At 39.8% G+C, this 20,781-nt stretch overlaps 2 protein-coding genes across 6 annotated transcripts in view; one reads left to right on the top strand and one right to left on the bottom strand.

Annotated features, from left to right (window-relative positions):
- The window catches only part of LOC114647132 (ectonucleoside triphosphate diphosphohydrolase 7-like), a 36,878-nt gene extending 22,780 nt beyond the window's left edge, over positions 1-14,098 (top strand). Inside the window, exons 6-13 of the mRNA XM_028795672.2 lie at positions 652-755; positions 843-902; positions 3,534-3,685; positions 4,224-4,390; positions 4,729-5,056; positions 12,118-12,203; positions 12,446-12,607; positions 13,543-14,098. Coding sequence (XP_028651505.1) covers positions 652-755; positions 843-902; positions 3,534-3,685; positions 4,224-4,390; positions 4,729-5,056; positions 12,118-12,203; positions 12,446-12,607; positions 13,543-13,759 — 1,276 coding nt within the window. The 3' untranslated portion in view covers positions 13,760-14,098. The remainder of the gene's footprint in view (positions 1-651; positions 756-842; positions 903-3,533; positions 3,686-4,223; positions 4,391-4,728; positions 5,057-12,117; positions 12,204-12,445; positions 12,608-13,542) is intronic.
- A 50-nt stretch (positions 14,099-14,148) lies between these two features.
- The window catches only part of LOC114647134 (CREB3 regulatory factor-like), a 75,062-nt gene continuing 68,429 nt past the window's right edge, over positions 14,149-20,781 (bottom strand). For all 5 annotated transcript variants that reach the window (XM_028795675.2, XM_028795676.2, XM_028795677.2 and 2 more), the window contains one exon: positions 14,149-15,074. In XM_028795675.2, the coding sequence (XP_028651508.1) occupies positions 14,980-15,074 (95 nt within the window). In that variant the 3' untranslated portion in view covers positions 14,149-14,979. The remainder of the gene's footprint in view (positions 15,075-20,781) is intronic.

Here is a 20,781-nt window from a genome sequence, read left to right as displayed (position 1 = left end):
TCCAGTAGCTGAACCATCCACCCTCCAGTTCTGACCTGGCTCCCTCAGATTATTTCCTGTTCTGAGTTTTGAAGAAATCTCTCCATGGACAGCGGAATTCAAGTGATGAAGACGTCAAGGCAGCTGTGATATTCTGGTTTGAAAGTCAAACAGAAGGTTTTTTTTTCAAAGGGGTTAAAGTCATTGCAGGAAAAGTGAATGAAGTGTATTGAGATATCAGTGGACTATATTGAAAAGTTAAACAAACATTTTTTGAAAACTCTTCTCTTTCCTACTGAGGTAGATAAATTATTGAATGCCCATTGTATGTGTCTCACAGCCTTTTTTCACAGCCCAACTTGCCTCTAGACTCACAATATCCTTTGGTTTAAAATGGCTTTTAATCCAACCCCAGTGGTGACTGAGAGGTGAATCTGAGGTGATCATTCGTTCTCTGATCAAGTAGTGTGTAACTTTCACAGAAAAATGTCTTCGCACTTAAAATAGTATGATATTTGAGATTGTGCTCTTTGCATAATGCAAAATGCCCTTTCTTTTATTATTTTAAACTCAAAGCCGTAACTGGTGACCACTGTAAAAGGTGAAAACAATGAATGACCTCCACCCATCGTTAATTTTTTACCTATTTCAATGGTCACCACTGTGTTTTAGTCAACAGTTGGCAATCCTTGAGGACTTGAATACTGATGTGCCCTTGGAGTTTGATTTTTTATATTCCAGCTCTCATGCAGAGGTGATTTCTGGAAAACAGGAAGGTAAGAGACTACATGTGTTATTTTTCAAAATACTACTAATCTTTCTTTTAGACTGACAATTAAATACTTACCTTGTTTCCCCCCCAGGTGTGTATGCATGGATTGGTATTAATTTTGTACTTGGCCGCTTTAACCATGCAGAAGATGGTAAGTGATTTATTGTGATGGGTTATAAGTGTAACAAATGTTAAATTCCTTAAGATTCTTTTTTTAAAATGATTCACTGTTTTTTAAGTGTCTCATTAATGTTCTGTTTTCTGTGAGTGAAAGAGTTGATGATGATGATGATTTTTAATATGCAAATTATATCCATACATTTTACATCATAAGCACAGTGTCTTTAATTTGTTAACAATATATTCAAACATATCAGTAAATGTCAATAAATTTATTCTAATTGACATCCTCCTTTTACAAATGGTGTAATTTAAAATGTTTTGAGCTGGATTTAATATGGGAAGCATCAGTAAAACCAAAGAAATTATATTTTCCAAGATATTCTCATGAATAAAACTACAATTATTTTAATGACTGCAATGCTTACATATGCCACTCAAATAAAAACTTTTGTCTTGCTTATATAGCCACTCTACTGGAGTTAGCGTAATAGTTTCATTTTTGGCGTAGTGGTTCCCACTGATGTAGTCGTTCAGAATGGTGAACAGCTGGTGGTTAACAGGGTCAAGTCTGGAGTTTTGGGTGAGTGCGGAATCTCATTAGATCCACATTTTTTGAAACCTCTGCAGTGTGAGTGAGGACTTTGTCGTAAAAAAAAAAGAGAGATGATTGACAGCTTTCCTTGCCTGTTTTCCCGAGCTGTCTGTTAAAAATACCAAGGCAAGTAGTGTAATATTGACTGGTTCTCACTGGGCACTTTGAGAGATTTCATCAAAATAGACTACACCTTGGCTCCTGCTGGCCATGAATGTATTGGGAATTGGAGAATTACCACCATATTTCCATTATTTTCACAGATGTTATTAATCTGATCAGAGTGATGCTATCCAAGTTAAATCTCCAGCTGCAACATGCTTCTAAAAAATTCTTAATTCATTAGCTTGAGGTAGTTCTTGAAATATTGGATGTGCTGATGCTTCATTTCAGGACTTAACATCCTGTGCACCCAGCATGCACGGACCTCAATGTTTAATTGATCTTTAACTAATGGCAATAATGTCTGGTTCTGAAACAAGAAAGATCCACCTTAATAAAAGCATAAGCGTGTATCAGTTCGTGCATCCATCCGGTTGCTATGGTTCTGTCATTCCAAAAGACGGAGCATCATAAAACATTTTATTAATAAAATATATTCCATTTGTCATTTCAACAGAGGACACATCACAAACATTAACTCTGCTCTTACGAATCCCATACCAAATGGCATATGCATTGCATGGTGCACAGCAAACATTACTACTGAGGTCTTCTTTGATTACTGAGAGATCAACCCACCTTAGATGATTAGTGCAGCTAGTATACTATCAACCCCAGAAACTTTCCATTCACATGTTCTAGTTCACAGAAACTCATTTTTGGCCATTTTAAAAATCAGCACCACAGAATACACCTCTTAGGTTCAGGTTCAAAGCCTTTTTCATCTCCCCTCATACGTTGCATTATAAAGGGTAGCTGACAAAAATGTTAACTTTTTGAAATTTTTTATTTATAAAAATGGTTTACTTTTTGTTTTGTGCAGAAACAATAGTTTGTTAACTGCTGCATGAAATTCTAGGCCCAGTTGACAGAAGCAAACATTCAGTGCTTACCAAGAAATCTGCTGGATAAATTTTGCACAATTGTTAGTCTGATGTCTCAATTCTTAAAAGAATTTGTTGTTTTAATCACAAATAACAGAACCTGTAAACTGCATCTTACGTTACTTGTAGGCTAAGTACATTTTGACTGTAAAATATTCTTCATAAAACATAAAATGATTATTCATATTGTATTGATTTTTTATATTGCTAACTTATAAAATTGCGTAAATTATAATAGTGGAAGAATGTGAATTTTCTTCTTTGATAACATGGATAACTTCAAACCTGCTGTGTATTATTTTGAGTACGCTTTCTGTTTTGTTGAAGACCAGCTGTTTAAACAGTGTGGCAAGCGGCTGGGGGTGGCACCCAGCCGGGATGCCCGGCAGGACCGGAGGAGGGATTACGCCTCCTCCAGACCACAAGGGGGCGACTGCCCTGGTGGCTTTGGGGACCATGGGAACAGAGCTTAGAAGCTCAACCCTATAGGGGCCCGTGGTCACCGCCAGGGGGCACCCCAGTGCCTGAGGAGCCCTGGCCCTCAGCACTTCTGCCACACCCAGAAGTGCTGGGCGAAGACGACCAGGGAGACCCGGAGTGCTTCCGGGTGCACAGCTGGTACTTCCGCCACACTTGGGAGGTCCGGCAGAAGCTAATCGGGAGGCACCTGGAGCACGTCCGGGTGTGTATAAAAGGGACTGCCTCCCTCCATTCGATGGCTTGAGTCGGGAGGAAGAGAGACGGAGCTTGTGAGGAGAGGAGGAGTAGAGGTGGCCTGAAGAGAGGAAAAGGCATTGTTGAGGCCTGGACTTTGGGGGAGTTTTGGGGTTCTGTGTTGGGTGAACCATCGGTGTCCACCTGTCTGTGTCTGGGCCAGTTTCCACAACAATTAAACAATTAAACAAAATTATATTGTATTGTATTTAAGTGCTAACCCAATTCTGCTTTAAGGGAATAGCATTACAACTAGAAGAATAATTCCTTGAATTTTGTGTTAGTCAAATTTTTTTTCCCTTTTCAGACAAAGATGCAATATCATCTGTGACGTTAGGCTTTCAAAGTCAAAGTCCAAATATGCGAAAAAGTACAGTTGGCATAATAGATATGGGTGGGGCTTCTCTTCAGATTGCCTATGAAGTGACCCCCACAGTTACATTTAGTTCTCATGAACAGGTAATTTCAATAAAATATATATTCTGCTGGACAGGCTGTCTTTTTTTGCTATATACCGGTACATTAAAATTGTACCATATTTCCCACTTTTATAAACTTTATCCCAATTGTTTATTTTATAGTGGCTTCCCTATCTATCTATCTATCTATCTATCTATCTATCTATCTATCTATCTATCTATCTATCTATCTATCTATCTATCTATCTATCTATCTGCCTTATCACAGTTTAATTTGAGGATACCTATTTATTTTATTAATTTTCTAAATCAACTTTTTCAAATCCAACTTTAACTACTTTTTCATGATCTAATTATGTTGCTATGTAAAGTAATCAGCTTAAAAATGATACATTTTAATGCCATGAGTGCCAAATTAGACTTTCACTTTACTAATTTATTGAATGTGAAGTGTTAATATAACTACCAATTGACCAAGCTGTAGCAAACCCGAGTTATCTCAGTATGCATTGGACATAACATATAACTGTACCATGCTTTTGATATTACTGTAATGAATGTGATTTTTTATCCTGCAGGAGGAAGAAGCAAAGAGCCTTCTTGCTGAGTTTAATCTTGGCTGTGATGTTCAACATACACAGCATGTGTATCGTGTGTATGTTACAACCTTCTTGGGTTTCGGTGGAAACATGGCTCGACAACGTTATGAAGATATCATATTCAATCAGACTGTAACTGAAAGCAGGTATGGTCTAATTAAAGCAGACTGTTGTTTGTAAGTGATACATGAGTTGAAACAACAAAAACGTTAGTCTGTTGGCAAATTTAAAAATCACATTATTTTGATGTATTTTTGTGTATATCTCACATCCATTTCAGACTTTGTACATGTACATTTAGAATATCTGTTTTATAGTTACTGTATCTATTCATTAAATGTTTTATGGGGTTTTAAATACAACATTTTAAATTATGTCCAGCATATTCAGTTAATTACTTCCCATATAAAATTTATATACCACTTCGCTGAAGGTAAAAATTGTTATTTTTGTAATTGTGTAATACAACATTCTCTGTTTTCAGGAACACTGCTGATCAGATTGGTATGAGCATTTCTAAACCTTACCTGGACCCATGCCTTCCACTTGGTCTAACAGATACTTTGGACAGAGATGGAAATAAAGTTTTTCTACGAGGAAATGGGGATTGGCCTCAGTGTCTAGGGGCTGTAAGACCTTTGCTTAACAAGTCAGACAGTAGCAGGAATACTTCTCTTGGTGGCATATACCAAGCACCTATTGATTTCAGTAACAGTGAGTTCTATGGATTTTCCGAATTCTACTACTGCACAGAAGATGTGCTGCGTATTGGTGGTCGTTATAGCAGCAGAAAATATTCCAGAGCAGCAACGGTAACTATGATTAGATTGAATAATATACCTTTACAGATATTAAAGGCAAAATTAACCATTTTTATTTTTATTGCACATTTTAATTATAGATTAGTAATTTTAAATGTTACAATAAATAGCCAAGTTGAAAAGCTTCCGTATGGAGTTCTATGCTCTCAGATGATTTATCTCTACAGAACTTTGATTCTGCATAGTCCTAGCTTTAGCGGAGATTCATCCATACCACCCTGCTCTTACAGCAGCAAAAGAGCAAAATATATAGAATTTTTTCCAAAATGAAGACCTGTTGTGACAGCAGTGTGAGCTGTCTTGGCCAGACAAGTTGTTCTCTGTGACATATGTGCATGTGCCGTGAATTCTGAAGTTCAGTTTTTGTTGGGTCTGATACTGTACTGTATATGGTGTGTGGTAAGGTTGATTCCAGTGACATTATTTTTCATTGTGGTAACATTTTTGTGGAATGTCATATTTTTCAAGTTCAAGTTTACTGTCATGGTTACATAATACAATGAAATGCTATCAACAGTGAATACCATACCATACATTAAATACAATATCAGGCGATAAATATGCGTAAGAAACTCACAGCAGGTATGAAGTCGTCTGTATAAGTAGCTGTTGTGTAGCATTATCATCTAACTGTCTCTAAACCTAGCGGTCCTCTACAATATGGTAGTACAGAAAGGATGGGAAAAAAGTGACTTTGTAGGATGGCTTACTTCTTACTTCTTTCAAGATACCGATTACCTTTCTGAGGCACTTTGTGTGGTTGATATACACTGCTGAGCCAAAACATTATGACCATTCTCAAATGAAGTGAATGACATTAAATGTCTGATAACAATGGCAATGTCAGGGATATTTTAGACATTAAGCTGATTTTATCTACTTGTAGTCGACATGTTGAGTGAAGAAGGTATGGGCAGCAAGGCTTGTGGAGTGTGCACAGTCAGCCACGGTGAGTACCTTCAAATTATAGTTTGAAGAAGGAAAACCACAAGCCAACAAAAGGATGTCAGGTGGCCAAGATTCATCGATGAGAGAGTTAAACAAAGGCTATCCTGTCTGGTATGAACCAGCAGAAGGACTATGGTGACACAAAACACAGATAGTTTTATTGATGGTTGTGGGATTTATTCTGTCACAACACTTAGCGCAAAAAACTTTACTGTGCATGGGGCTGAGTGGCTTTAGACCAGTAAGTACCTTTGCTGTCCACCATCAAAATTCCCACAATGATCACTTGAGTGTCAGAACTAGAACTTGAATCAATGGAAGAAATTCATCTGGGGATGAAATTGCACCAGAATGCACTGTGGGAATAAGACAAGCTGGTGAAGGGAGTGTAATGCTTTGGGCAGTGTTCTACTGGGAAACCCTGGATCTGAGCATTCATATGGATGCTAATTTTAATTACCTAAACATTATGGCAGACCTGGTACGCCACTTCATGGCAGCGGTATTACCAGACTTCGTGAATTGTTTGGGAATGGTTTGATGAAGGTTTCAAGGTTCTGTCCTGGACTCCAAATTCTACAGGTCTCAATCCAATCAAGTTCAGTCTATGGCAGTTCCAATTCACACCTTGCAGGGGTTACAGAATGTGCTGCTAAAGTCCTAGGGCCAGATAGCACAGGACACCGTCAGAGGTCTTGTAGAGTCCAGCAGATCGGAGCTGTTTTGGTGCAACAGCATACTAGGCAGGTGGTTGTAATGTTTTGACCCATCACAGTATACAGTGGGTACGGAAAGTATTCAGACCCCCTTCAATTTTTCACTCTTTGTTATATTGCAGCCATTTGCTAAAATCATTTAAATTAATTTTTTTCCTCATTAATGTACACACAGCACCCCTTATTGACAGACAAAAAAAATAATTTTTGAAATTGTTGTAGATTTATTAAAAAAGAAAAACTGAAATATCACATGGTCCTAAGTATTCAGACCCTTTGCTGTGACACTCATATATTTAACTCGGGTGCTTTCCATTTCTTCTGATCATCCTTGAGATCACCTTCATTTGAGTCCAGCTGTGTTTGATTATACTGATTGGACTTGATTAGGAAAGCCACACACCTGTCTATATAAGACCTTACAGCTCACAATGCATGTCAGAGCAAATGAGAATCATGAGGTCAAAGGAACTGCCTGAAGAGCTCAGAGACAGAATTGTGGCAAGGCACAGATCTGGCCAAGGTTACAAAAAAATTTCTGCTGCATTTAAGGTTCCCAAGAGCACAGTGGCCTCCATAATCCTTAAATGGAAGACGTTTGGGACGACCAGAACCCTTCCTAGAGCTGGCCGTCCGGCCAAGCTGAGCTACTGGGGGAGAAGAACTTTGGTGAGAGAGGTAAAGAAGAACCCAAAGATCACTTTGGCTGAGCTCCAGAGATGCAGTCAGGAGATGGGAGAAAGTTGTAGAAAGTCAACCATCACTGCAGCCCTCCACCAGTCAGGGCTTTATGGCAGAGTGGCCTGTCGGAAGCCTCTCCTCAGTGCAAGACACATGACAGCCCGCATGGAGTTTGCTAAAAGACACCTGAAGGACTCTGAGATGGTGAGAAATGAAATTCTCTGGTCTGATGAGACCAAGATAGAACTTTTGGCCTTAATTCTAAGCGGTATGTGTGGAGACAACCAGGCACTGCTCATCACTTGTCCAATACAGTCCCCACAGTGAAGCATGGCGGTGGCAGCATCATGCTGTGGGGGTGTTTTTCAGCTGCAGGGACAGGACGACTGGTTGCAATCGAGGGAAAGATGAATGCGACCAAGTACAGGGATATCCTGGACAAAAACTTTCTCCAGAGTGCTAAGGACCTCAGACTGGGCCGAAGGTTACCTTCCAACAAGACAATGACCCTAAGCACACAGCTAAAATAACGAAGGAGTGGCTTCATAACAACTCTGTGACTGTTCCTGAATGGCCCAGCCAGAGCCCTGACTTAAACCCAATTGAGCATCTCTGGAGAGACCTAAAAATGGCTGTCCACCAACGTTTACCATCCAGCCTGACAGAACTGGAGAGGATCTGCAAGGAGGAATGGCAGAGGATCCCCAAATCCAGGTGTGAAAAACTTGTTGCATCTTTCCCAAGAAGACTCATGGCAGTATTAGCTCAAAAGGGTGCTTCTACTAAATACTGAGCAAAGGGTCTGAATACTTAGGACCATGTGATATTTCAGTTTTTCTTTTTAAATAAATCTGCAACAATTTCAAAAATTCTTTTTTTTGTCTGTCAATATGGGGTGCTATGTGTACATTAATGAGGAAAAAAATTAATTTAAATGATTTTAGCAAATGGCTGCAATATAACAAAGAGTGAAAAATTGAAGGGGGTCTGAATACTTTCCGTACCCACTGTATATAATGAAGGAAGCTCTGCTTCAGGAATAAATGCAATTAATTATACTAGCCAACCCGCGGCGTAGCATACACCGCATAATTATGTATTGATGGGTGACCACTTCCTGAAAGAAACCGTTGTCAGTACTTGTAGTCACAGTTGAGAAACACTTTTTTAATGTCTTTTAAGCACAGGGGAAACACTGAACATGTGAAACATCCGTAATGTAATAAGCCACCAAGAAAAGTAAAATTGCAACAATGGTATCTACAAAAGTGAAAACAAATTCGAGCCCCGTGTATTTTTTAACTGCCTTGTGGGGCTGTAGTAGTGTTGCTGCTTTGCGGTAAGGAGACTCTGGAAGATTGTGTGTTCGCTTCCCGGTTCCTTCCTGTGTGGATAGTGCTTTGAATACTGAGAACACCGCTATATCAATGTAAGGAAGTATTATTATTCCTATGTGTCGAGCGCGCTCTCTCTCTTGCGCGCGCGTCTATATGTATGTATGTATGTGTGTGTGTGTGTGTGTGTGTGTGTGTGTGTGTCACACGCTCTCGCTCTCTCGCTGCACGTGGTCCTGTAGGCAAACGCCGCAAAAATAATATATTGATAGCTGAACACTTCTGGAAAGACACAGTTGTCTAAAAGGAGAGAAAAAAATGAACATTTGCAAAATCCGTAACGGTGCTTTCAGTAAGAACAATGCACATGCGTTTAATTTCATTCAGCGATTCAGTTCTGAGACAAACATGCCTCTTCTTACCTGGTCCTCCCCCGTCCACCTTCGTTCTCTAAGCTTACACACCCCCTGGTCATGTGTCCGCTTGCAAGAGCAAGTCACGGAGACCCGCCCACCAACATTAAGACCATGGCGTAGTTGAGAAACACTTTTTTAATGTCTTTTAAGCACAGGGGAAACAATGTACATGTGAAACATCCGTAATGTAATAAGCCACCAAGAAAAGTAACATGCTATGCTATGCACAGAAGTGAAAACAAATTCAAGCCCCGTGTATTTTTTAACTGCCTTGTGGGGCTGTAGTAGTGTTGTTGGTTTGTAGTAAGGAGACTCTGGAAGATTGTGTGTTCGCTTCCCGGTTCCTTCCTGTGTGGATAGTGCTTTGAATACTGAGAATCAGTATCGGTATATCAATGTAACGAAGTATTATTATTCCTATGTGTCCAGCGCGCTCTCTCTCCCGCGTGCGCGCGTGCCTGTATGTGTGTGTGTGTCACACACTCTCGGACTCTTTCTTGCTTGCTGCACGTGGTCCTGCAGGCAAACGCCGCAAAAATAATATATTGATTGCTGAACACTTCCGGAAAGACACAGTTGTCTAAAAGGAGGGAAAAAAATGAACATTTACAAAATCCGTAACGGTCCTTTCAGTAAGTATAATGCACACGCTTTTGTCGGCCAGTTTTTGCCAGCCGACCATCGTCGTACGGTCATTCAGCGATTCAGTTCTGCGACAAACATGCCTCTTCTTACCTGGTCCTCCCCCCTCCACCCTCGTTCTCTAAGCTTACACACCCCCTGGTCATGTGCCCGCTCGCAAGAGCAGCTCACGGAGCCCCGGCCACCAACTTTAAGACCATTGGATGAAGCAGGTGAGACGCTAATGAAACAGAGGCACAGGGCTTATTGATTTTTAAAGACTGCTTACTTCATTGTGTTTTAACCTCAGTTGTAAAGGATTGTTTTAAGGATCCCATGGGATACCCCTCGCAAACCGTTTTTCACGCTGCATATGGCGATTCACCTCCGCGAGAAACATGCCTCTATGAACAGTCAACGTGGCTTGGAGGTGCATGTGGCCTCTACGACAGACGAATATAAATGACGCCGTTTTTTCTGTGTCGTCACATCCGAGTTGGTGGGCGTGGCTCTGCGAGTTGTCGTCGCATCCAATGGTCTTAGAGTTGGTGGGCGTGGCTCCTTCCTGCATGCGCCATGGGTGTCTTACTTGTTGGCGGCTTAGTGAATCCACGCCCCTTCCGGCGTGCTTTCCATAGTCGGCTACTTGTCTTCTGGCTTAGTGAATTATATATATAGATAGTATGTACAGTTACTTAAATATCTTCCATAATGGATACTGCTAGCATTAACTGGCAGTCAGCTTACTGTTCAGTTGTACTGTTTTAAAAGAAAAAATTAACTATATTTCTCTTAAATACACTTAAAATATTTGTAAAATGTCATGTTTCAACCAGGGTTCCTCCCTTGGCTGAGGTTCAAATTCATGTTTTATTGATTTTTTTTATATACTTTGATTTGTTGTTTATGTGCATCATTCCTTATTTTTAGTTTTTTCATTGTATATAATCTGCATTTGTTATATTCCATGTGTTTTGTGTGTGGTCCCCCAATAGGCGTGGCCGCCTGCCAATTACTGCCAGAAACTGCCCACCTCCTTATAAATCTGGAGGGTCTCCCATAGTTCCTGGCGGTTCAGTTCAAATGTGCTTGGAAGTTCGGTGAGTGTTTCTTAGTTTAGTTCTGTGCTTTTTGGAGCATTTGGACTGTGTATTGAGCCTTGTTCGCCTTTCTGGTAACTCCTTTTTTGCCTTGTGTGCTCTATGGAGCTTCATGTATTTACAGAGCTTTTTGTGAATTAAGCCCCATTTAATAAACATTCGGTGCTTGCCCATATCACTAACCAGGGTTTGACAGATATATCCCCCTCTAGTGGGCATTTGATGGAAGTGCTTTTGGAACTTATTGGGACTTAACTGCTTCAGAACCCCCAGCTTACACCATTTATTCATATAACAATGTCTTATATGAACACTGTGTTGGAAAATTCGGTTTTAGACACTGAACTTCAGTCAGCTTGGACACTACAAGCAGGGCCTGTTCTTTTTAAATTAAATATAAACCTGTGGTCCAATCTGAGTAGGTCTGACCTCATCGTACTGCCACCAACAAGCCTGTGTTTGACAGCAGCTGCTCTCTGTTATCCAAGCCAGAAAAGGTCTTATATGTGTTTGGAGGGTTCTTTGTTTTTATTATAACACACAAATACATACATACATATACAGTATATGTTTATTTTGAGCTTCTGTAAAATTTCCCCTTTTGGACAAGCAAAACATCATCTATCTCTAGCTGTGGAATACGTTTTTAATATATTCTCATACTGCTAAGTACAGCAAAGTGGAAACACTGTTCCCACATGCTGTCTATAATATTGGTAGTTTAGAGGTTACATATCACACATTAAGTAATAAAATCTATTATTTGTACCTTTATAGTATACCTAAAGTAGCTTTTATATCTGACGAAGAAGAAGACTCTCTTTCATATGGTGTCATAGCATTCACCTGCTATTTGCTCAATAGAGAATAAGCAGAACTCACCATTTTTATTTTATTATAGGAAGAGCAAAATACTCTCTGCAGATCTAAAAGAATAATCAAAATGCTAGATTGGTTTTTCCAGTGACCGGATAACCAAAGTGCAACAAAAAAATGATATATTCTTTGTACATAGATTGTTCATGTTATGGGTTCTTGGAGAAGAAATCTGGATTTGTATGTGAGAGGAGTTCATTATTTTTGAAAAAGGAAAATTGTCAAAATTAAGATCAATTTGAATTTCAAGCCCTTTAAAGCCCAGTTTAAGTTGAGCTTGTCAAGGAAGGACTTATGCCTCAGCGCTCCCAAGATTTATTCATTTCCTTCAACTTAAGTGTTATTTTCTCCCTTATGTAGGAGTATTGTGGCACCCAGTGGTTAACATTAAAACAGCGATTGGATCAGAAACTTTTTTCTACACAAGCGGATATTCATAGACTGAAGTAAGTGTCATTCATTTTTGGTTTAGATTTTTGTACAGTTATCTTATTCACCTAGAATGTCATACTTTTTTGATGTGCTATATTATTCTTAAGAAAAGTCAGAATCAATCTAAAATGTGATTATAATTAACAGTTCCGACTAGAAAAGTATGGTTTTAATACCATTATAATCATCATGGCATCACTTCTGGTAACGAGTTAGTCCCAATAGTATAACATCTTTGAATTTTTTTTATGATTAGGTACCAGTGCTTCAAATCTGCTTGGATGTATGAGGTGCTACATACTGGTTTTAAGTTTCCAAAAGATTACTCCAGCCTTAAAACTGCCCAGTTGGTATATGATAAGGAGGTACAGTGGACATTAGGTGCTATTCTTTTTAAAACCCGATTTCTTCCACTCAGGTAAGAATTACATCTTTTAAAAGCAGTAATGGGAGTATGCATTGTAATTGCAGGGCAGTATATTAATTTAACACTTTGTTTTTCCTTAATGTCAGATCATTAAGTCTGTGTAGGACCAGAACTTATTTTCAATTTTTCTGGTTTAACAGAGCTCGAGTTGGGCTAGTAGAATTCTTAAAAAAATTATTTACACACTCATTCACTGCATTGCTTGCTGCAATGATATTTCAAATCTGAATCTATATGCTGTAGACCTTTAGAAATCCATTTGAGCTGTGTGATCATGTACTGGGAAAGAAGCAGGGCTTTTATTGTTTATTTTTAAATGTCCAGTGTACAATTGCAGCAAACCCTCCATGACCAACTCTGTAACTGGTACATTAAATAATGGTGGCATCAGGCTTATAGAAGCTACAGCAGCTTTTCATGGTACACATCCAGATTGTTGTTGGTGAAAATGGAACTATGGGCCTAGAATTTGTGCTTCTTTTTAAACATCAGTTGTTTGTCTTAAAATGTTTTTAGCTATTCTAAATGAAAAAAAAAATGTCATGCCAGTGTGCATCCATTGTTTTTATAGCACCGTTTACATGATTGGATACAGCCTGCCATTTTGGCTTCAGTGTCTGCATTTGGCTAATCCTGTTTTATGAACACAATACACTACAATGATTTTTTCTTTTCCAAGGAATATTTTCAGTGTTAATATTAATTTTCCTCATTGACCACCAGGTGTTTATGTACTAAAATAAGTATCAAAATAACAGTCCTTGTAATTTTGCCACATATATTTTTTAGAACAGCATTTTGAAATGAATTGATTTGCGCAGATATTGGCAACCCGTAATTCTTTTAACTAACTGACTGACTATTTATAAGGATGAATGTGTAAGGGTTGAGTTCAAAAGTTTCTTTTTGCTTCAATGTCTCTACAGGGATCTTCAGCAAGATGGTTTCAAACAAGTACATTCCAGCTGGCTTCGCTTCTCTGTTGTCTATAACCACTATTTACTGTTTGCTTGCATCCTAGTAGTGGTCCTTGCCATCTTGCTCTATATCCTCCGCCTGCAACGAATTCATCGGCGGGAGCATCGTTCAGCTGCCACATTGGATCTGCTCTGGGCTGAAGTGACAGAGCCATTGCCTGTGTGAATGGACACACAACAGTTTGGAGAGCAGTTGTGTGGGAGGAAATAATTTTATGAGCCAGGATGTTTTTACATCATCATTTTATAATGAAGTAGTAGGGTCCAAAGTCAAGTTTGTTTGAGAGCTAAATATTTTTCCATTAACTGTGAATAAAAAAAGTTAATTTCTTTCTTTGGAATATTCATAAATGAAAAACAGTATAAATTAAAATTGTGATTCAAGTGTAATATTGCAGTCCTCAGGGTATATGTATTTTGATGTCAATTTGTGTGGATAATAGTAAATTTGAAGAAAAAAAAATTTAATGATTAATTTAAATAAAGTGCACATTTTTATAAAGTTGTCAGATTAAGATTCTTTTTTTTAACACCTTAAATAAAGGCTACAGAGTATGTGATTGTAAAAATATATATTTATTAATAAGAGGTGATGCATATAAATAGTATATTATACAAGTTATACAGTATACACTGGTGATGGGGAACAAATAATATTTAAAATACAAGGCTGTTCTATTTGCACGGCACTTAAAATGGTTTTAATTTAACTTTACACATTTTGGTAAAGAATTTAAGGAGCAGACTTAAAACATTTACATGTCAGAAGAAAGCAGGCTTTCCATTAAAGTGGAAATAAATACTTAGATCTAAAATACACCAAATCCCTGCTGAGTTAGCTTCTATCGAATACAGTACTAAGATAATACAAGATTTAAGTGAAATTTTATATTATTGATGATTCACTATATAGTTCTGGAACGTCTGGAGCAAGAAAGAATGCCTCCCTTAATTATTACCTGTACGTTTTCGGGAAGGTAAATAAATGCTTACCACACTTACTAAGGAATAAGAAAATAATTATGTCTGACTTCATTTTGGAACACAAGTGATTTGCATGTGACATTTCAGATTCTCTATACGGCAGACAGTAAAATGATCTATGAACCTCTCAATAGAACCTACAAACAAGTGCAAAAAGCAAGATGCCTGCAAACAGGTGATCAGAAATTAATTCTTCATTAGCATATAAAAAGATTGGAATATTTTGCCTTTAATCTCATTTCAGATGATTCATTCCTGGTGAAATTCACTCATTCATTTATCCTGTTAAATCCATCTCGCTTAAACAAGACAGACAAAGAAGGTGAAGAGTGAGTGTTGGTGGTGCTGCAGGGTCTCCCAACAAAAAAAGGCTTAAAATCCACAGCCAGTAGTGTGGACCCTTCAGCTCTGGCCCAGGCTCTCTTGTGCTTCTCCTGTTGCCGTCTTCTCAAGTATCTTTTGCACAAACTCTTTGGTCTGACCTGCCACCTGTGGCCCTGTCAAGGAAAGTATTTGAAAGCATGAGACTTCCCAACCCAGCAGAGAAAACAAGACACACACAGGTAGGTACTAAACACAGTAGATAGCCGAAACTTGGAATGACTTCATTCTACCATAGCCTGCCTCGAGCTGAAATATCCAGAACTATCTGAAAAGATGTCACATTTGTCAGGTACAGTAACTTGTACTTGGTTGTAGATTTAGTGGAAACTCTAATTTGTTCTGGTTTGAGTTTTTATATACAGTATAGGAGTTGGAAGTTTTGTGTTCCTGCATGTCTGTATTGAAATAAGGAAAAAAAATGATAAAATATCTGTAAAGATAACATTGTACATTGTGCTTTATTTATTTAAAAATTTATATTGTAGGCACTGCGGTGGGTTGGCACCCTGCCCAGGATTGGTTCCCTGCCTTGTGCCCTGTGTTGGCTGGGATTGGCTCCAGCAGACCCCCGTGACCCTGTGTTCGGATTCAGCGGGTTGGATAATGGATGGATGGATATTGTAGGCAGCAGGCAGTTTTTTTATTCTTTATTTTGATAAATCTAAACACAACTTAACACAATTATGGCAGTAGGGTTTGAAACTGACCCGTATGCTACTAAAATTAATAAAACTGAAAATTTTGATTGAATATCAAGAATCCTTAATCAAAAGATTGTTTTTGTTTCATTTACATGTGTAAATTTTGAAAAGGAAACCAGCAACAGACAAGTAAACATAATTTTGCCATCTCCCAAATATCAGTACTGCTAGGAAAAGTATGCCTGTCATGCACCAGTTAAATAAGCGTAGGGAAGTCTGCATTGCCACCGAGTTTTGATCTAGTTTGAAAAAATAAATTTGAAATATGCCTACTTATTTGAATTCTTTGCTTTGTTTTTAGAGGTAGTAGCTTCAGATGACTGGAATATTTGCTCACATGAAATGTATTTAATTTTGTTTATTAGATGGTCAGATGAGAAGCAGATGTTTTATCTCTTTTAATGGCCCATTTTTTTGTAAACCTCTGTTAATTCAGGATGGTAAGGTGGTGCCCCTCAGCTGAAGAGTTCCCACCTTGTGATCCACTCTTGTACACCCACATTTACTCACATAGTGCTGGTTAGCCAAACATGCACATATTTTGATTATGGGTGGAAAACCAATGCAAACACACGGACAATGTGCAGGCAGATTTTATGCATGCAGTGACTGAGCCAGTCATCCGGAACCTTAAACACTGCACCACTTTGCCACCTTCACTTCAAAGAGCCAACTTTTATAAATATCTGATTTCAAAAATCATTATCAAAATTTGAAAACAAGATGCTAAAGTTTTACTCCAATAACACACCATTTGCAATATGTGCTCCGTCACTACAGCATTTGATTTGCACTCATACAATACCAAGGTTTGGTTTTCTCCTTGTGGTGGATGCTTCCTTTACTTTTTTTTGAGTAAACTACTAACAGCTTGAACGGCAGGGGAAAACATGAAAGTTCAGCACAAGTAAAAATTGCCAATTTATCCTGTGTAATTAATAGTATATAAAACAATCTGTTCTTGTTGAATAAAGGAATAATTGTTACGAGAACACAAAATATTTAGTTCTTTCCTTTATCTATACAGCGATTTGATCGGACCACTACAACAGAAATTTCAAACTTTACCAAAGCTAACTTCCAAAAGGTGTCATAGCCGAGAGTGGTGGTGGTGGGGACAAGCTCCTATCATCTACAAATGCTCCCATGACATGTGTCTCATATAGCTTCTGACAACTTAAGTCTAGTTCTTGGCCTTCACATGTGGCTTAGTTTCTAAATCCGGCGGAACTGTTTCTGCTAACAGGAGAAGTGGTGACAGCGTGTTACTGGCACCATAACCAGTTGCTTTGGGCAGATGGGACTCATCAATCCGGGAGGACCGCTCATCTAAGAGAAGGAAAACATGGATTATAAACCTATGCTGCCTAGTAGCTATACCCATTCATAGAAAAGGCTTTGGGAGTCCACCCTGAGGAAAAATCCATAGTCAGAGTCCTGAAGGCAGCTCGATGTCAATACTGAAGCTCTTTCCGGCAACTCCTACAATCAAGCTGGCTCCAAATGTAATGTTTCGCATTTCTTTGGATTTAGTCATCACGGCCTAAAGGGAAGTTTGGGGAATCTGTTGTCTGGGCAGCACAAGACCCTCATATACTGTTGCCCAGGCATGTGCCCTGGAGAAGTCACTCCAGTCTCACCTCACGGTGCAAGCACAGCATGCAAGACATCAATTACGGGTTACAAGTCCCTGCTCAACTGGCGCACAGCTGGATGCCATGAGCTGTCATCGATGGTGGGAGGGATCTTTGTTTCCCATTGGTCACCTGCCCTCAAGCCAGGCAGCCCTCAGCCAGTAAGGTGTTGACAGTCCATGGTGTTCCTGAAGCTCAGAGTTTTGCTCAACAAGCAGATTGTTAACCACGCACTAGGAAAATCTCACTATATCATCAAGCTGTAACGTGCAAACAATGTGCACTGGCCAGTCCTATGACTTGAAAGAAATTGAGGATGCTCATAACGCAGTAATTGATCATAAACTGCACATTGTATGTTGACATAGCAGCACTGTAGGAAACAAGGCTACCAGACAGTGGATCCCTGAAGGAAGAACATTATACCTTCTTCTGGCAGGGGAAGGGTGTCGAGAAAACCAGGGAACAAGGAGTTGGTTTCGCCATCAGGAACATCCTGCTCTGCACGATTGAACCTCCAACGGGTGGCACAGAAAGAGTTCCCATCCTACGCCTCTTCACATCAGCAGGTATTGTAAACCTTCTTTGGTATCTATGCACCAACCCTAAAAGCCACTTCCGAAGTCAAAGACTATTAACACCTAGGTAGCGCTGTTAACAGAATCCCAATATCAGAGCACATTTACCTCTTTGGAGATTACAGCGCTAGGGTAGGTGCAGAGCGAGAAGCCTGGCCAAGCATGTCAGGTCATCACAGCATAGGAAAAATGAATTAGAATGACCAGAGCATACTTGAGTTCTGCTGCCATCACAGGTTGTGTGTTACAAATACTTATTCTCAGAACAAGGCACATCGTAAAGCTTCCTGGAGACACCCAAGGTCAAAGCACTGGCACCCACTAGACATGACTTCCTAAACAGCATATGCAATACCAGAGTTTACCACAGTGCAGACTCTGATACTGACCACTCCCAGATTGTCTCAAAGGTAATGCTCAAACCAAAGAAATCCCATCTTTCTAAGAAGAACTGTCAACCAAGAATTAACATCAGCAAGACCGCCTACACAGACAAAAACAAGGAGTTCAGAGAGGGACTTGAAAAGTCCCTGGCTAGCGACCAACAACAGTGCACAGGAGCAAGATGGAATTCCCTCCGAAACACCACCTACGGTGTTGCCATCATGACTTATGGCAAGAAGAGCGCAATAATGCAGACTGGTTTGAGGCTGGCATATCTGTGTTAGAGCCAGTCTTTAACGTGCTTATCATTTACAAGTGCGACCCAAGCCAGAAAAATCTACAGAATCTGAAAGACGCCTATCGCATAGTCCAACAAACTGTTTGGCACTGTACAAATGACTATTGGCTTCAACTGTCAGGCAATATTCAAACTGGCAACATCAGGAGCATGGATGAAGGCATTAAACATGCAATAGCTAAACAAATGAAGAAGTATGCAACTCTGACATCTAAGACAGGAGACGTAATCACAGATAAAAACAAACAAATGGGACAAACACTATCTAGACCTTGTGGAACACAGCTCGGACACAGACAGGCGGACACCGATGGTTCACCCAACACATGTTTATTTACATACTCCATATTTACAAAAGTGCAGCACAACCCCTAAACTCCCCCAAAGTCCAGGCCTCACAATGCCTTTTGCCTCTCTTCTTCAGGCCGCCTCCTTTCCTCTCCTCCAAGACCTTGTCTCGTCCTCCCGACTCCAGCCATCGAATGGACGGAGGTGGCCCCTTTTATACACACCTGGACGTGCTCCAGGTGCCTCCCGATTAGCTTCTGCCGGCACTCCCCAGTATGGTGGAGGTACCGGCTGCGCACCCGGAAGCACTCCGGGTGTCCCTGGTCTTCTTCCCCCCAGCACTTCTGGGTGTGGTGGAAGTGCTGAGGGCCAGGGCTCCTCAGGCATTGGGGCGCACCCTGGCGGTGACCACGGGCCCCTATAGGGTTGAGCTTCTAAGCTCTGTTCCTGTGGTCCCCAAAGCCACCAGGGCGGTCACCCCCATGTGGTCTGGGGGAGGCGTAAGCCCTCCTCCGGGCATCCCGGCCAGGTACAACCCCCAGCCTCCTGAGACAACCTGTACTCCATAGAAAACTCTGCCACTCTCAAGTAGTGTTAGATGTCACCAAAGACCTACCAGTCCTAGAAGACCTAGATGCAGAACAAACTGCAAAGCCCTAATATGTGGAAAGGCAGCGGGAGAGGATCATTAAATGTGCAAAGACAGCCTTACTAAAGCCACTTTATGAGTTCCTGTGCCTCTGCTGGAGGGAAGGTAAGGTACCACAGGACATGCATAATGGCAAGATAGTCACCCTGTATAAAAATAAGAACAGTTACCAGGGCATCTCCTTGCTGTACAATTTGGGCAAGGTCTCTGCTCGTGTGGTTCTAACTCAATTGCCAAGTCGCATGCTGATCGCATTTATCCAGAATCGCAGTGCGGCTTTAGGGCTGAAAGATCCACAGTTGACATGATCTTCTCTATATATCAGCTCCAAGAAAAATGCAGAGAACAAGACAAACCATTATACATTGCAGTTATCGATCTGACAAAGGCTTTTGAGCTTGTGAGTAGGACAGGTACACTTCAGCTGCTAAAGAAAACCGGCTAACCAGTTGCTTAGTATTATAATCTCTTTTCACGAGGATACACAGGGTGTGGTCAGCTACAATGGATGGATGGATTATATTATATATAAAATTACTATAAATTATACATATACTTTAAGAGCCTAATACCAGTATTTAAAGTGGCAAGATTAAATGTTGTAAAGGAAATGCTGAAATTTGATCTCACCTAAGAGGAGGCAGATACTCAAATTTCTCATTACAATAAAAGCAGTCTCAGCTTTTTGAACAAGCAAGTTTAGCTCAAAAGTTTCTTTTGTTTAAAGGTGAACCTCATACGCTAATGTTTTCCAACTGTGTATTTCAAAAAACTCGTATTATTTCCAAAGTCCAAATGACAAACAGAGTAACAGTCAATGGCTGTCAATACCAGTGAATATAGTGCACAACATTGCACAGGAGGGGTATGAAGATGTACTGTTCAGGATGGCTTACGATATTGGTTCTATACAGAAATAACACCGAACACACACACACTCGTGTCTGGAACCTTGCACCGCTTACTAAAAGGCAGAAAGAAATTTAAGGTACAACTTAACTATCAGTTATAAAGGAAAAAAAAAGCCTGTGCCTATTCTGGTGTGTTCAATTTGACATTCATACAGACCGACATTCAAAAGCTGGTACCACTCTTAGCTCTGTTATTTTAGATTTATGTATGTAAATATATAGTATTCTTTTGAATGGAAGTATAAGTGAGAAGACGACATTTGGCCAATACAGGTTCTTCCATTGCTGACCAGCTAATCTGCATTGAGTTCTATCCTTGTCGCCAACAGTCTGAACAGCTGTGTGCAATAACAGCACTGCAAGCTACTTTAAATATA

Source organism: Erpetoichthys calabaricus, chromosome 2, assembly GCF_900747795.2.
Source record: "Erpetoichthys calabaricus chromosome 2, fErpCal1.3, whole genome shotgun sequence".
Classification (NCBI taxonomy): Eukaryota; Metazoa; Chordata; class Cladistia; order Polypteriformes; family Polypteridae; genus Erpetoichthys; species Erpetoichthys calabaricus.
Note: the sequence above shows the minus strand (reverse complement) of the source record. Positions and strands in the feature narration are given on the sequence as shown.